Source organism: Loxodonta africana, chromosome 1 (genome assembly GCF_030014295.1).
Source record: "Loxodonta africana isolate mLoxAfr1 chromosome 1, mLoxAfr1.hap2, whole genome shotgun sequence".
Lineage (NCBI taxonomy): Eukaryota > Metazoa > Chordata > Mammalia > Proboscidea > Elephantidae > Loxodonta > Loxodonta africana.
In genome coordinates this window covers 238,601,427-238,619,327 of record NC_087342.1, presented here as the reverse complement: position 1 = coordinate 238,619,327, position 17,901 = coordinate 238,601,427, and the positions used below count along the sequence as shown (strand labels likewise).

The 17,901-nt window shown below is 42.1% G+C and overlaps 1 protein-coding gene across 7 annotated transcripts in view; it reads right to left on the bottom strand.

Annotated features, from left to right (window-relative positions):
• The window catches only part of AFDN (afadin, adherens junction formation factor), a 175,405-nt gene that overhangs the window by 49,891 nt on the left and 107,613 nt on the right, over nt 1-17,901 (bottom strand). For all 7 annotated transcript variants that reach the window (XM_064293260.1, XM_064293263.1, XM_064293274.1 and 4 more), the window contains exons 12-20: nt 13,298-13,413; nt 8,279-8,340; nt 7,955-8,160; nt 5,937-5,957; nt 5,050-5,195; nt 4,255-4,349; nt 3,579-3,844; nt 2,556-2,699; nt 558-756 (exon numbers count right to left, since the gene is read on the bottom strand). In XM_064293260.1, the coding sequence (XP_064149330.1) occupies nt 558-756; nt 2,556-2,699; nt 3,579-3,844; nt 4,255-4,349; nt 5,050-5,195; nt 5,937-5,957; nt 7,955-8,160; nt 8,279-8,340; nt 13,298-13,413 (1,255 nt within the window). The remainder of the gene's footprint in view (nt 1-557; nt 757-2,555; nt 2,700-3,578; nt 3,845-4,254; nt 4,350-5,049; nt 5,196-5,936; nt 5,958-7,954; nt 8,161-8,278; nt 8,341-13,297; nt 13,414-17,901) is intronic.

The following is a 17,901-nucleotide window of genomic DNA, read 5'->3' as shown; positions in this document are numbered from 1 at the left end:
GCCGTCGGTTAATCAGCACACAAGCAGGCTGTGTCTTGGGTAACGTGACAGCACACTTACACCATGGCTCTGTTGGTGCTCTACAACCACCCCACAGGACAGGTACTATCAACACCCATTTCACAGATGGGCAAGCTGAGGCACAGAGATGAAGTGCCCGAGACAATCCAACTTGTAGGGGAGAGAGTTGAGGTTAGCATTTGGGGACCCTGGTTCCAAGGCTTGTGCTATTCTTAGCTACTCTGCTCTCCTGGGATCAGTGCAAAGTTTACAGTCTTGTTCTTAGTGGATGAGTCAGCCTACCCTGCTCATCAAATACCAAGAAGGCAGTCCAGGCATAAGTCTAATCATGACACTGACTGAGCAGAACACTGACTCACTGCTGAGCATCACAGGATCTCCACAAAACCTTGTGTGCAGTACACTGACTGCTTCCAATGCAAAGGGTGTGCACTCACACACTAGTGGACTACTGTCTTATAAGAATATACAACTGAAAAAATGCTAACTGCGACCTTGGTCACAGTCAGACCGCAGGTACAGCAAATGGGACTTACCTCGCTGGCAAAGAGGGTCTAAGAATTCTTGTAAACCATTTGGAATGTTTCTGACAACATCACAAGAATAGCCGTCTTCCGGCAGAAGGAAGGGCAGCTGCAGGTCAGGATCCTCCTCCAGCTGTACTTCTCTCCCATCACTGCGAGCTAACTCGTCGGCGGTATTCTCAGCCACAGCCACTACATTTTCTGTAAGATCCTGGAAACAAATGCAACATTAAAAAGAAAGTGTTTCGTGTAGGTGGCCAATAATTATTCAAAAGCCAAGTTTAATCACTGTAGCATGGGTTCTTTTGCAGACACCATACACACACACACACACACACACACACACACACACGAAGGGTTTTAGAGGGAAGCAAATCTATCGGTATGTGCAAACTCAGCTTTACAAAGCAAAGCACCACCAGCAAATATAGACACTGACACCAATATATAGGTTACTTCTGAGTCATGGGCATTCTTTAAAAAAACGTTTTTGATATATAATATATACACAGGCAGTCATGTGAATGCACAAGTTTAATGACCACCTGTTCAAGAAATTAAACAGTGGCACCTGAGACACTGCCTGCACCCTCACCGTCCCCTCCTTCCCCCAACGGTCAGGATGCCCAGACTTCTGGTACCTGAGACATCGCCCACACCCCTCACCGTCCCCTCCTTCCCCTAAAGGTCACCACGCCCAGACTTCTGGTACCTGAGACACCGCCCACACCCCTCACCGTCCCCTCCTTCCCCTAAAGGTCACCACACCCAGACCTCTGGTACCTGAGACACCGCCCACACCCCTCACTGTCCCCTCCTTCCCCTAAAGGTCACCACACCCAGACCTCTGGTACCTGAGACACCGCCTACACCCCTCACTGTCCCCTCCTTCCCCCAGAGGTCACCACACCCAGACTGCTTGCACCTGAGAGTATTTGTCTGTCCTAAAATTCATCCAGAGGGAGCCATGTTGTACATACTCTGTATCTGGCTTCTGTGCAAATCACGTCCTAACGCTCATCAAGCTGCTGTGTGTACTGTACTTCCTGTCCACTGCGGTACGCTGTGCTTTCCCATGGATACAATGTGGCTGCTTTATACATTCTACTCTTGACGGACGTTTGCTTATTGCCAGATCAATCCACCTACCTACTTAGCTTGCCTCTATCTAATTTTCAAGAAAAAACACACATATCAAGTTTACATTACCTAACTGTGATGGTAGGTACTTGCAAAATTTCACTCTCCACAGGGAGCCGACTGTAGCAGATATTGGACCAAGTTTCTGACCCTCCAAACCACAGACTTTAAGGTTAGAGGTGGGAATTCTAAACTCCCAGACTTGTTCTTGATGGAGACGTAACATTTTACCCATCAGATGCCTGTGGGTGAGCTCTGGAAGGCAGAGTGGGTGCTGCCAGCGGGCACGTGCCACGTGACTCCGTGCCGCTGTGTCTATGGTGAGGCTCGCTGGCTACAGCTGCAGCTCTCTGGTTCTGGACCTTTGTCACAAGGGTGCCCTTGACCTCATTACTCCATGGTAACTTCCGGAGTCCCCCTCGTCCAGGCCTCCCAGTGACATTCCAAGATCCTTTTCTGTGCTTAGCCACGGTACCACCAGGCCTCTTTCAATCCTTTTCTACTTAAAATACTTACATAGTTTCTGGTTCTTGCTCTGAACCCGAACTCATAATTCAAAAGAAAAAAAAATATTTGGGGACATGGTGGCGCAGTGGTTAAGAATTTGGCTGCTAACCAAAAGGTCGGCACTTTGAATTCACCAGCCGCTCCTAGGAAACCCTATGGGGCAGTTCTGCTCTGTCCTATAGGGTCACTATTAGTCAGAATTGACTTGACGGCAAGGAGTTTTTGGTTTTAAAATGATAATAAATAAGCTAACTTATTAAATGTGGTAACTAATTAAATACACTTTCCTTACATTATTTTCTCTGAATTTCCCTGTGCAAATCCGTTCCACACTACGCAGTGAACACAGTGACGTGAACTCACCGTAGGTATAAAAGGCTCGCCAGGTGCACAGTGGTAATTCTGTAATAAGGCTTGAAGCTGCAGTGAATTTAACTTAAAGCAGGTACTGTTTATATTCGGAATGTCCTCAGGCGCATACTTATCCATGGTAAGCAAAGTGGTCGCCTATTTAGAAGAATAAATAACATGTCATGATTTTAAAGTATTTCACAAATACTATCCTTTGTGAAACGCTTGTAAAACTGTAATATCTTTTAATTTAATTTTGAAATACAAGATGTAAGGAAACATACTTCCATTAACTACATGCAATAAACTGAACTAAAAGCCTATCTAGTAAGTAAGATTTTTAGATGGGCTCTTAAAATTAAGGAAAAAAAAAAATTTTTTTTTCTTAATTTTACTAAAAAATAATATAATTAGATTCAATTGTTTATGTTCCTAAAGCATTTAAAATCTTCTCTTTGAAAGTTGAGACATTTACCTAGCCATTCAGATGACCGGTGATGGGGGTCTGAGTCGTTTCATCGTAGCGACTTTTTGTAACTCACTTAAATAAAGCAGGCTAGGTAACCCCCTTTCTAACCTCAATCTCTTCAAAAGAGAGAAAGTAATTGAGAAAAAACACAAAATTGTACACTAAGATAAAAACACCACTGTTCTAGGCATTGAGGCTACATGTGGTCAAATTCCCTGACTGCAGAATGCCAGTTTTCTAAATCTTGTGAAGATCCAAGACGTTTCCTCGGAGCTGGTGAAGCCATTAGGATATAGCTTGGATTGTTATGCTTAAGAGTTAATAGTCTTAAGAGTTCACTGTTACCCGTTTTTAAATTGGAATCTTTCAGTGTGGGGCTTTAGAAATGTGCCTTACGGATCTCAGGAAGAAGGACCCCCTTACCTCCATTAGTTGTACCTATGAAACTCCCAGAGGTGGGTGTTGAGGTGTTTCTGATCTGAGTTCGAGTTCTTGCCATCGTAAAACCAGGCACGTTTATAATAAAGCACATTCATGGTGGGGATGTGAGAGTCACTGACACACACCTGTACGATCCTGCTGAGGTGGCAATCTGCTGCCAGCTCCAGCCCTTGTTTCTCTGCCCATGCCTCAATGTGCCCTAAGTGCTGCCGGATGATAGCGCCCCAGTAGTGCGAGCACAGGCCTGAGTCGGGGTCGGTGACCAGTCTGTTGAATAGCCACATGTTGATGAAGTGGAAGAGCTGTGAGAAGAGCTGGATGGTCAGGGCGGCGTTCACCCTGCAGCGCCGCAGCAGTGACATGGCTCCCGTGAGCGTGTGCAGGACGTCATCTGTGCAGAAGCCGGGGGAGGGCAAGGTTACAGCTCCATCCAGGACTAACATATGGGCTATTAGTCAATTCAGATCATGAGAGTTACGGTGACAAGTGCTACAAGAGCACGTTCAAAATGCCAATCTCATTCAAATACCTAAAGGTTATGGTCTTATACTACGTGCAGCTATTAACTAAATGTGCTCAACGTGGAAGTTCACCGCGGGGAGACTTCAAAAGATGACACACCAAAAATCAGAACTATTCTTAAACGAAACAAACGGTAGTTAGAACTTATTGTTTTAAAGAATGCCAAATGCAATAGGACATCTCATCCCCTCAAGTATATTAAATACTATGATGAAGTTAAATAGGAGGCAGGGAGGAAAAGGATTGGGGAGAGAAAGAGAGAAAAATGAAAATTCTAACCTATTTTGGGTCTTTGAGGACTATTCTCTTCAGGGTCATCTAGAAAGGCTGGCATATAATTATTAAGTTCTGATTGAAGACAGTGAACCAAGTATCTGAAAAGAAGTAAACAATTTTAATAATCCACATTCCAGAAGAGGTAAACAGTTCTTGCTTGAACCAAAATAATCCAAAGCTGTATCCGCCATCCCCCGCCTGAAACACCGTCTTTCCTCTCTCTGAAACTGTTTCCGGGTCTCCTTCACGAGGCTCATCAGCAGAGCTGAAGCCTCTCGGACAACATGCTGCCGCCACACCAGATACGGCACCGCTCTCTGAAACGGCCGTACGGCTCGGACAACATGCTGCCGCTGCACCAGACACGGCGCCGCTCTGTGAAACGGCCGTACGGCACACTTCCCACTTAAAGACACACAGTGAGACCTCCGAGCGCCGGAACTCAGCGGGACCGCCTTGCTTTTCTGGGTCTCCCAAGTTTTCCGCCTTTGACAGGGTGCAATCGTGCCGCTTTCCTATCGCTCATTTTAGTGGAAAGTATCTGAGTTTGCCTTCTCTGACATGCTTCTGACTAACACAGGTTCCGGCTTTCGCAGGTTTCACTCTAATAGTTTTACTTTCAGGATTCTTGAAGCATAGCTCATTGAATTCAATATTAAAAGTCAACACATTTTGCATATGATTATGTCTCTTGATACTCATCTTCAATTAGGGTAAATAACAACTTTAAAATTAGTTTTAAGATATGCCAATTTAAATCTTTATAGAATAACGTCATCTAAAAAACCCTGTTCTTACTTAAATGCCATCTGAACCAGGTGTGCTAAAACATCTTGGGCGTCCAGCGTGATGCGACTGAGGTCTCGGTCCTGCTTGATGAAGTTGAGGAGCTCTGACGCGTTTGCCATCCAGAAGGCCAGTGCGCCTGCAATGTTCTTCTGTTTCTGCAGGCAGAACAAATTCCCGTGAGCAACCAAGGGACAGAAACAACCATAAAAACAAAAAGGAATGCTCCTGAAAAGCTGCCAAAGATAGACCAGTACCTTCCCATCTCACCGAGGTGTTTACCACAGATACCAGATATTTGCAAAGGAATTTGGGCACACACACAGCCATGGGAAGTCAATCATCACTGCCGCGTCTTAGAGTTCGTTCACAAACACAGACGTAATGGATCTAACAGCTACAATTTAGGGATCAGTGGAGAAATGGAGCTGTCAGTAGTGCAGTACCAAATGTGGACGTGCATTATCTGGTAATCTGTGAAGCGTACACTCACGTACCCACCGTGCCCACAGCCACCCTGATACTTAAGAGTCACCGGCTTGGACACCATGCAGCTCAGTGTCAAGTACTGATCTATCGCAGCGTCTCCCGACCACATGTGCAGGCCAGGCGACCTCAGGTGAGATCCAAAGAATAGGAACCAAGGATAAATAACAGAGAGAAGAAACAGAGCTGCCGTCATTTCACATCCACACTGAAGTGCATTAAGCAGAAATTATGAAATGCTGATAAAGGTTGCACAGTCAAAAAGGGTTTTAGTACTGCATGTCTCAGTTGCTGAATGGGTGTTATGAACTGCTCAGGTCAGTTGCTGTGGTGCTGTACTTTGACATGGAAGCAGCATGAGAAACTCAGCTAAGCCAACATAGCCAGGAGCAGTTCCCAGCGGTGTGTCCTACCTGATCAACCTGGTCTACTTCCTGGAGAAAAACAGACGAGGGGAAATCAAGCAGAACGAGAGAAAGAAACTTGTAAACAATCATGATCGTTTAAAAAAATCAAAACACCAACATGAAGGCACGACATGAAGGCACGACATTTAGCTATGTTATTCCCAAATCACATTTCACTTGTGGTCCTGAAGCAGCTTTGAAGTATGCGATATAAAGGATTTGTTCTATGTTCTGAATACTGGCGTAACAATTAAGTTTTTATTGGTTTATCTATAAAAAAGTTACAATAAACACACACGAACATACTGATCTCTTTAAAAGATTTGTAAAGGACTTCTAAAAGCCTCTGAATGATATTATGTGCCTATTACTTAGAGGCACATAAAATGAGAGTCCTTTCTTCCTTTTCCCTGGATTAATTTTATAAGCATGAAGGAGACAGGAAAGACCAATACAAACGATAAAAATAAATGTTATGAATTTAAAGATGTATAAAGAATTTCTATTATAGCTCTACTAAAAAGAATAAATTATTTTGTTTTTGAAAGTAGGTTTCTACAAATTAAAGATTTTAAATATTCAGTACCCATGGTTCTTTCCCAGAATTTTTAAGGTTCCTGCAATCACATACTAAACCTAAATCTGAAGTTTAAGACTTGTTTTGATAATGGTAATTTCACAGACTGATTCAAATTCTGTAATGAAAAGTCTACCAGGAACGTTCTGATGACAGGCACCTCGAACTCTGAAACAGCCCTTAGAAATCCAAACATAACGGAAGACACACAATGGTTTTCAATGAAAACTGAAAGGGAAACCCGTGTTTGTTTAGAAAATAATGTTCAGGGAACAACAAAATGGATCCAAATAAAATGGCTCTCCTTTATCTATTTCCTTGTTTGGGTAAAAGACTCATAACCCAGGAAACTCATATTATGCTAACCACTCAAACACGAAAGAAACATTTCTTGAAATTTTTTGGCTTTTTAAAACAATTTTGAGGGAATTACAAGATTATTTCACTTCGCCTCAAATGATCCTGCCAGGAGAAAAACAACCAAGTCCATCTATGTTACATAACATTACATAACTAAAATTTTGTAGTTTTTATAGTTAAGTAAAGGAGCCCTGGTGGCACAGTGGTTAAGCCCTTGGCTGCTAACCAAAAAGTCAGTGGTTCAAACCCACCAGCCACTCCATGGGCGAAACATGCATCAGTTAAGATCACAGCTTTGAAAACCCTATGAGGCAGTTCTATTCTGTCCTACAGGGTCGCTATGAGTTGCAATCAACTCAACAGCAATGGTATTTTTTGTTTTGTTTTGTTTTTTCATTTATAGTTGAATAACAGCCTTGAAAACAAAATTTTGGAAAACATAACTGACTTTTAAGGACTTAAAAGATTTTCAAATTATCTCTATGAAAAACTACCATGCCAATTTTATCAACTGCAGACAGAGTACTTAAAGGAAACAAGCTGTTCTACCAGGAGAATGTCTGTGCTGCCTGGTATTTTCAGAACAGAGTAATGAAGGAATCTGAACCTGCAGCTCATCTTAGTGAGAAGTAGGTCACAGCGTCCATTCCAGCTACATACATGCTATCAAAAACCAAACAATTACAGCACATCCTAGCAGGCTCATTACAATGGAGTAAGCTCCTTTTCATAACCGTTAAAAAATTTCTAGTACCCACAACACAGCCTCAACGCTTTCTCACGGTGACTGTCATTTTAAGGGTCTTTTCCATGATCATTGTGACATCACACATAGTTCATCTTCCATTTTCTTAGTTTGTAGGAAAGCAAAAAAAAAAGTTGACATGTCCTTTCAACATTTTAAAGCTATACTTTTTTTTTTCTATACTGTTTATACAACAACTTATTTTAGAAGGGGAAAAAAAAACTCTTAAAAATAAAGAATCAAGCATGTACCCAAATTAGAAAGGTTAAAGGCGGTGACTTCAGTGATCTGAAAGCTATAAGCATCACAGTGCAGGAGCCTGGCTCTGCAGGTGAGACTCACCTGGATCACTCCTTCCATCATGCTCACCATCTTGTTGACTATGGCAATGACCTTGTGGGTGCGCTCTGCAGGACTGATATCAGGTCTGTACTGGCTCGACAATACATACCGACATGCCATATATAATACATATGTAGGTGATAACTTAAAATGGACTGTAGAGCTATTTGTATAGTTTATGATGGCAGATAAAAATGAATCTTCAGCTGTGAAAAGATTTTAAAAAAAGAAAAAAACAAACAAACAAACAAAATCCATGAAAATCAGATGGAGCAAAATGGAACAAGAAATAACTCACTGAGAATGGAATCTGAGATTACTTACAACTTTCTCTAAATTCAACGCTTGCCGGCAGTATCAGTTCAGGCCCAGGAGCGTCCTGACTTCTAAAGGAAGAATGTGAACACTGATTACAATCAGGCCGCATAGTGAACAATATCACTGACAACCTCTGTAGATTTCTGCAACTATTTTTTTTTTAATCTCTACAGATTTTTTTCCCAAATGCAAAACAGCACAATACCTTGTTTTCATACGTAAGCTATTCAAGTATTTAGATGAAGGTTTTTATTGGGAGTGGTCTAACCAAGGGTGAGCACAGAAGGTTTGCTCCTTGAATTATATCCTCTCATCCTGGGGGCAGAGTCGACACGTGATGCCGTGTCATTACTGACGACGCCGACACGGAATCGAGAGGACACTGCTCCGCATCTGCTATAGCTACGGCTCCAGTAACAACGAAGACACTACAGGATACACGGTGGAAAACTAAACCATGTGGAGCCTGAAGCCAAGCTCCTACTCATGAAAGACAAAGGCCTCCTATGCGCCAGGCTTCATCTTTCTCTGTAGCCTAGACCTAGACAGCTCCTTCATTTCAGCCATTCCACATGATCCTCTTTCAGCACTCACAGTGGCGCAGGCCTTAAGAAAAAGACATTCTATCCCTCACATTCTTCCTTAGTGTCATCTGAATTCCAGGCACTTTCCATCATTTAGCCCGACACCATACAAACTCTCAGAAAGTATAAAGAAAGAGGAGCATTTCTAAGAACTGCTGTTATACTAACGTTTATTATTTCCAGATATCCAGAATGAAATTATTTCAGAAGTTAGGGATATTTCGATTTTTATAAAAGGGTTTTTCTAATGGTGAGTCTCGAGCCTACTGTTCGGTCATAATCGTAAGCACGTTTTGTGAAACTCTTAGTAATAAATGTATACACGTATTTATCTACCAGGGCACACTGTAAAAGATGATTCTGTATTGTATGCCACATCAAAAAAGACTGAAAACCACTGAAAAGCACAAACTTTCTAAGATGTGTAAGATAAAACGATTAAAAGTATAGTTTAGATCTCCTAATCTTAACAGATTTATACTTTTCTCAATGGATAATGTTCAGTTTAATTACCCTTTCACTTAGACATGCATTTAGAACTCCAGACTTTTAATTATTTCTGTTAGAGCTTGCTACTAGTTATATTTTATATGTAACATTTACCCACTAAAAAAATTAAAAATAGGCAAGTGATTAGCTTCCTTAACAGTTCAGTATCTTTGTCATTCTAGATGAACTTTAACAGAGAAGATCAAGAAGCATTCTCCAAAAATCTCTCTATGAAAAGGTAAGAAAATTAAATTGACAGCAAAAGCCAGGAACATGTGTTTTGCCTGTCTGCAAACAGAAAATGAAATGGTGTGAACATAATGACTTAAACTGGAATGAAAACATCAGTTGAGTTAAATATTGACTCAGGCCAAACTAAGGTCAGTGTTTGTTTAAATACACCTTCATATCTGGTGAAGGGAAAGCCACTGGCTATCAGGATGTCTGAGTCCAAGATACCTGTCGGTGACTCCAAGCGACAGTCCATCTACTGACCTCAGACAACTGGTAACGCGCAGCCGGAGCTGAGCATGTACCATCGTTGGTATGTCCCTTCTTAAAACCAGTTAATTCAAATAACAAAAGGCTTTTCATCAAAAACGAACGAATAACCCTTTGATGGTTACAGATTTATAAAAGTTACAGAAAGGCTAATTAAAATAATTCTTTTCCAATAGGAAGTAGTTATCTTCTCTCCACACGCGAAAAGATCACATGAGTTAACACTCATGTGGATCCCTAAAAGCAAAAAAAAAAAATTTTTTTAATCAAATTATGTATTTCAAAGTTTATTATCTAGTCTATGATTAAATTTGGGTTTAACGCAACATGCTCTTATGAACAGAGTATAATTTAAATGCTGTTATTTCAACATGTTTCTCTTAAACTGCCCTATTTGTCGACATCTGAAATTACAGATAAATAATCTGCTGCCATCGAGTCGATTCTGACTCATAGTGACCCTACAGGACAGAGTAGAAACACCCCACAGTTTCCAAGGAGCGCCTGGTGGATTCCAACTGCCAACCTTCTAGTTAGCAGCTGTAGCTCTTAACTACTACACCACCAGGGTATCCTACAGATAAACAGTCATTTTCAATTTAATATTCCATAAAATGAACCTTGATAAACTTAATTGTTTTCATCATTTTAACAAATCTGATAAAATTAAGTCGTTTAGATTCTTATTGAAAATAAGAAAAAAAAGTCAATACCAATAAAAAAAGTCACTCCCATCATTCAAAAAAATTTTTTCCTTAGTTAAGATATTAAAGCATCGACTTGACGGCACCTAACAGATTTCTTATGAGTACGCCAATTACATTAAGTATTGCTTATACCAACACTGTATACAGAGCTCTGGGGGTGCAACAGTGAAGAGTTTGGCTGCTAAGCAAAAGGTCAGCAGTTCAAATCCACCAGCTGCTCCTTGGAAGCCCTATGGGGCAGTTCTACTCTGTCCTGTAGGGTTGCTGTGAGTCGGAATCAACTCAATGGCAGTGGGTTTGGTTTTGGGTTTGGTATATGGAAAAAACAGAGTGAGAATGGGGTATAAGTGGGGAAAAGGATCATCAATTCTCATCAGTCTTAACACCAACAAAGTAAGAGCATATCTACAGTTTAAATAAAATCTTTCGTAAGTCTTTACAAAGCAAATAATCTGACCTTGCATAAAATTTAACTAAAATACGTATTCATAGGACAAAAAAAATTCTGACATACTATTAACCATCAGATTGATATTTTGACACTATGTTAACATACTACGTATCTGAGGGTCCAGGGTTCACGTCCCTGTTCAGGCGTTGTCCTCATCTGGAGGCCTGGTGGTGCAGTGTTTAACAGCTATGGCGAATTACGGCTGCTAACCAAAAGGCTGGCAGTTCCAATCCACCAGCCACTCATTGGAAACTTTATGGGACAGTTCTACTCTGTCCTATAGGGTCGCTATGAGTTGGAATCAGCTCCACGGCAATGAGTTTGGGTTTTTTTAATTTTTTTTATTAATTGTGCATATCCTAAGGGCGTTATTATAATCAATATTTGCCCTCTCCCCTCTTCATTCACTCGTTCAATATTTGCCCTCTCCCCTCTTCATTCACTCGTTCAATATTTGCCCTCTCCCCTGTTCATTCACTCGTTCAGATATTTATGTGCTAAGAACTATGATACCTATTTCTCAATCACCTCATAATAGAGGCACTCTTCATAATACTCATTTACCATTCTAGACATTTTATTTTATAATAATAATAAAAAACCCAAACCCGTTGCCATTTAGTCGATTCCGACTCATAGCGACCCTACAGAAGAGAGTAGAACTGCCCTACAGAGTTTGCAAGGAGCGCCTGGTGGATTTGAACTGCCAACCTTTTGGTTAGCAGCCACAGTTCTTAGCCACTAAGCTACCAGGGTTTCCTATTTTATAATACACCACCAAAAATAAGTAGAGACACAGAGAATAGACTATTATTGCATTTAATAAAATTCATGTAACCAGCAAAAATCTTGAAGAACAACCAAAGATGAAATAAACATCTGGGATTCCCATGTGAGCCCACACAACCAGCCCTGTTCACTGGACACCAGTATGAGATCTGGTGACGCAGGGCACCCTCTGCTGGAAGGTGGGAACTAGTCCAGCCCTGTTGACTGGACTCCCAAGGATGTGAGAGCTGGTGACGCAGGGCACCCTCTGCTGGAAGTTGAGAACTAGACCAGCCCTGTTGACTGGACTCCCAAGAATGTGAGAGCTGGTGACGCAGGGCACCCTCTGCTGGAAGGTGGGAACTAGACCAGCCCTGTTGACTGGACTCCCAAGGATGTGAGAGCTGGTGACGCAGGGCACCCTCTGCTGGAAGTTGAGAACTAGACCAGCCCTGTTGACTGGACTCCCAAGGATGTGAGAGCTGGTGCCGCAGGGCACCCTCTGCTGGAAGGTGGGAACTAGACCAGCCCTGTTGACTGGACTCCCAAGGATGTGAGAGCTGGTGACGCAGGGCGCCCTCTGGTGGAAGGTGGGAACTAGAGAGCATCTTCAAGGCCCCTCACGCCAAGGATCTCTGACCTTGGGCAAGTCACCTGCCTCAGCTATAGTCCTATGACTGGGTCTGTGACAGCGAACAGCCAAATGGCCTCACCAAAAATGATGAAAGACACCAAGAGAGGAGGGCCTAGTCTCACCACCGATGATGAGAACATAACAAAAAATTTAAGCCGCGTTTCTGACTTCTGCCTGGGTGCTCAGAGACCTAGGACACTGCTCAGCCAAAGAATGCTGCCGTTTACACTATCAGCACGCAGGCCCACCAGATGTCAGTGAACTACCATGTTTAAGGCACTGACTTTACTTTTAAACATTTAAACAATTTTAGAGGTCACAAGGAAATGGAACTCTTGTTTATTAAGGTGACATATTTAAAAATCACAAGAAATATCAAAAGGGAGAAGTTCTCTGCCCAAAGAAACTAAGCAAGAACAATGCCAGAAGAAAAACTAATTGTTCCCCGTCACAACACAACACAGCCTGACAGGGTGACACCATACGATGTGCTGCACAGCCTTTGGTTCTGTTTCAACATCACCTTTGGTTCTGTGCATTTTCAACTACGTGCAGATTTTTTTCAGAAATCAGTGAAATGATCAGTTTCTCTAAATATAAAAGTTATTACACGTTAAAATCCTACTGAAACTCCCTTTATCTGTTTTTACAGAGCAGCAGGTTTGACATATGCCCCCTACTCTCTCAGTAACATTGTAGCGTATAACTGATGGGTACAACTGTTGATGAAGTGTTCTTTCAATTTAGTATTATGAAAAGGGAATATTCTTATAAATAGCATTGCTGCACCCTGAAAATAACACGGACCCTCTCTAAATTCAGTGACCGTCACCCAAGCCCTTCTCTGGAAGACCTCTGTTCCCTCCATCTCTAAGTGGCAGGCGCTCTCACCTGCTCTCCTGCCTGCGGTGGTCCTGCTGCTCCACCCTGACCATCGGCTTCACCATCCCTCGCTCAGCTGTGCCGGAGGCAGAGGGTCCTCGGTCACTGTCCAGTCTGGAAGCGCTCTGCCGGAGGAAAACACTGTGAGCTCAAAAGCACCTTGCAGACCAGCCAAGCATTACTTTCACTAGTGCAGGTAACAATCTGAGGCCAGGTGCCAGGTGGCAGATGCAGGGGAGCACTGCCCAGAAACCAATACGGTAGTGCTGAAGGCATATGTGCACACGGCGTGCACCAAGCACAGGCACACGGCCACTGTCACTTTCAAAGTGCTTGGGAGGGGCTTTAAAACACAGGCATACATATGTCTCTCTCTCACACACATACGTTTTTCATAAAAAGTACAATAACAATAGTCACTTTATTCTAAAAAGGTCAAGACAGCTGAGAGAACACATACAGTTTGAAGAGTTAGGCTCTTTTGATTGTTGGTTTTAAGAAAATAGTTAGAAATCTTGCTCATTATAATCCCACACCTATTGAAGAATTCAGTACAGAAACTAGCATATTCCTTGCCATTAATCAATACAGAGAAAAAAACATGCACACAGCAACTCAGCGTGGTATATTTACGTTCTTCCAGGCAGTACACATTCCTAACCAAACCACGGCAGACAAAAAGTATGAGATGCCTATATTAAGAAAACAACTGAAACAGAATAAAAAAAATTTATTTACAAATTGAAAGTCACAAAAGTTTTATTTAAGGTTTCTTATTACAAAAATGTTTACTGTAGAAATAAAGGATAGATAAGCAAGAAGTCTATACAAGTCATCCTTACCTCCAGAGATTAACAGTGATGTACAGACCCTTCCAGGATTTCCTATTTTCCCTAAGCGTGATTAGACAACTTACTTTGTAAAGATCTCTGTTTCATATACTGGAAGCACCTTGAGCATCCCTTCACTAGACCTTACATAACCGTAATGGCTGTATAACACTTTGCTGTCCATTCACCACAGTTCATTAACCCAGAGCATTGTTGTGTTGTGTAAAATGTTCATCATAACAGAGAGTGCTGTGATAACTGTGCTGGCAAATCTATCTTCATGAACAATAATCATTTCTGTAAGATAAATTTACAGAAATGGGCCTGCTTGGTTATGGATGGCAATACTATTTAGAATACAAAAAACTGTCATAAATTACAAATACAGCAATGGACAAAGAGGTCACTATATTTTATATGCTGGCCCATTAAAAAGCAATTTTTAGTTTGTTTTCAAATGATTTTTAAAGACACAGGGAAATGCCCATAAAATAGCAGCTTACGGAAGCTGGACAGAAAGGTGTGTGTGTCAGTGTGTGTGTGTGTGTATAAGCATGACACAGAGACACAATTCTGTTAAAAATGTATAAATACACACATTGTTGTCGTTGTGTGCCTCTGAGTCGATTTCAACTCACAGCAACCCTATATGACAAAGAAAACTGCCCCCCAGGGTTTCCCAGGCTGTAATCTTTATGGGAACAGATCACCAGGTCTTTTCTCCTGTGGAGCCACTGTGTGAATTGAAACCACCAACCTTTCAGTTAGCAGCCGAGTGCTTAAGAACTGCACCACCAGTTCAGAAAAGAATCCATCGAAATGTTACTAATGGTCAACTATAGACTGTAAATGAGATTTTTATTTTCTATATTTCATCCTGTATCTACTAAGTTTTGTATATTGACTACATTTTTATAAGAAACTAAATTTTTATAAGGATAGCTATATTTGTGTATCAACACATACTCTGACTTTTGTATGTGCCAGGCACTCTCCGAGGCATTGGAAATGCAGCCCTGAGCAGCTCAAACAAGGCCCCTCCTCACACAGAGCTCACTTTCCAGTAGGGGCAGCCGACAGACACTGAAGAGGGAGAAACAGTGGTAGAGGCTGTGCAAAGGTTAACATGAGCTGCTGCGGATGCTGGAGGGGGGCTGTAAGCTGCGGTCTGCACTGGAAGAAGGGGCTGTTGTTGTTGTTGTTACCTGACATTGAGTTAACTCCAACTCACAGAGACCCAACGTACAACAGAATGAAACACTGCCTGGTCCTGCGCCATCCTCACAATTGTTGTTATGCTTGAGCCCATTGCTGCAGCTACTGTGTCAATGCATCTCATAGAGGGCTTGCCATCCTTTCTTATAAAGAGCTTCTGGCTGTATTTCTTCCAAGGCAGATTCGTTTATTCTTTTGGCTGTCCATATTCAACATTCTTTACCAATACCACAATTCAAAGGCGTTGATTCTTTGGTCTCCCTTATTCACTGTCCAGCTTTCACATCCATAGGAAGTGACTGAAAACACCACGGCTTGGGTCAGGTGCACCTTAGTCTTCAAGGTGGCATTTTTGCTTTTAAACACTTTGAAGAGGTCCTTTGCAGCAGATTTGCCCAATGTAATGCGTCTTTTGATTTCTTGACTGCTGCTGCCACGGGTGCTGATTGTGGATCCAAGTAAAATGAATTCCTTAACAACTTCAATCTTTTCTCCATTTATCATGATGTTGCTTATTGGTCCAGTTGTGAGGATTTTTGTTTTCCTTATGTTGAGGTATAATCCGCATTGAAGGCTGTGGTCTTTGATCTTCATCAGTAAGGGCTTCAAGTCCTCATCACTTTCAGCAGGCAAGGTTGTGTTATCTGCATAATGCAGGTTGTTAATAAGTCTTCCTCCAATCATGATGCCCCGTTCTTCTTCATAGAGTCCAGCTTCTGGGATTATTTGCTCAGCGTACAGATTAAATAGGTATGGTGGAAGGATACAACCCTGACGCACTCCTTTCCTGACTTTAAACCACACACCATCCCCTTGCTCTGTTGGAACGACTGCCTCTTGATGTATGTGTAGGTTCTTCATAAGTGCTATTAAGTGTTCTGGAATTCCCATTCTCTGCAATGTTATCCATAATTTGTTATGGTCCACAAAGTTGAATGCCTTTGCATAGTCAGAAAAACACAGGTAAGCATCCTTCTGGTATTCTCTGCTTTCAGTCAGGAGCCATGTGATATCAGCAATGATATCCCTCAGTCCAGGTCCTCTTCTAAATCTGGCTTGAAGGGGCTAGTCATGTGAAAATCAGTGCAAAGAGCATTCCAGGCAGAGTAAATGAACTAGTACAAAGAAAGGCTTCAAAAGGGAAAAAGTGCTGCCCTCCAAGACACACAGACAGACCAGTGCTGCCCAACTGCAGGAACCACAAAACCAGCAGACAGACTGGGCGAGGAGGCACAGGGTGTGGCTCAGTTTTTTAACCCAGGGCAAAGTTTTTTACTCTGTTTGGGACTTTAGAAGCAGGACAATAACAGAACTTAATTTGCATTTTTAAAATACCAGTCCTGCTGCTGTGAAGATTATGGGAGGAAGTGAGTCAGAAGAGGGATGCTACGGGAGAGGGTAGCAGGACTCCTGTGCTGTGAGACTGCAGCCTGAGCAACTTCTTATCATCAAGATGAAGAAAAGCAGACACACAGACTGTGCTGCAGAGCAGGGCAGTTAGAATGTGCTCACCTCTGGGTGCAGAGGTGACAGAAGGAAAGGGATCAAGGATAACTTGCACCAGGTTTCTAGTGGAGCAAGGCTGTGTGTGATGAGATCATTTAATGAGATGGGGAAGGATCAGAGACAGAAGTGTACTGGAGAAAAAATCTCGTTGTGCTTTAGCTATGCTAAATGTGATATGCGTATTAGACTTCCAACTGAACACGTTGAGAAAGCCTGCAGACATTTAAGTCTGGAGAGGTCAGGGCTGAGGCCACCCACCTGAGAATAAAGAACATACACACTCTGGTAACCCCACGTGTCTCTCAGTTTGCCGTACTGTGGGGGCTTGTGTGTTGCTGTGATGCTGGAATCTATGCCACCAGTATTCAGATACCAGCAGGGTCACCCATGGAGGACAGGTTTCAGCTGAGCTTCCAGACTAAGACAGACTAGGAAGAAGGACCTGGCAGTCTACTTCTGAAAAGCATTAGCCAGTGAAAACCTTATGAATAGCAGCAGAACATTGCCTGATACAGTGCTGGAAGATGAGCCCCCCAGGTTGGAAGGCACTCAAAAGATGACTGGGGAAGAGTTGCTTCCTGAAAGTAGAGGCGACCTTAATGACGTGGATGGAGTCAAGCTTTCAGGACCTTCATTTGCTGATGTGGTACCACTCAAAATGAGAAGAAACAGCTGCAAACATCTATTAATAATCAGAACCTGGAATGTACAAGGTACGAATATAGGAAAATTAAAAATCATCAGAAATGAAATGGAACTTATAAAAATCGATATCCTAGACATTAGTGAGCTAAAATGGACTGGTACCGGCCATTCTGAATTGGACAATCACATGGTCCCTTACGCCGGGAATGATAACCTGAAGAAGGATAGCGTCATATTCATCGTCAAAAAGAACATTTCAAGGTCTATCCTGAAGTACAATGCTGTCTGATAAGATAATATCCATACGCCTACAAAGAAGACCAGTTAATATGACTATTATTCAAATTTACACACCAACCACTAAGGCCCAATATGAAGAAACTGAAGATTTTTATCAACTTCTGCTGTCTGAAATTG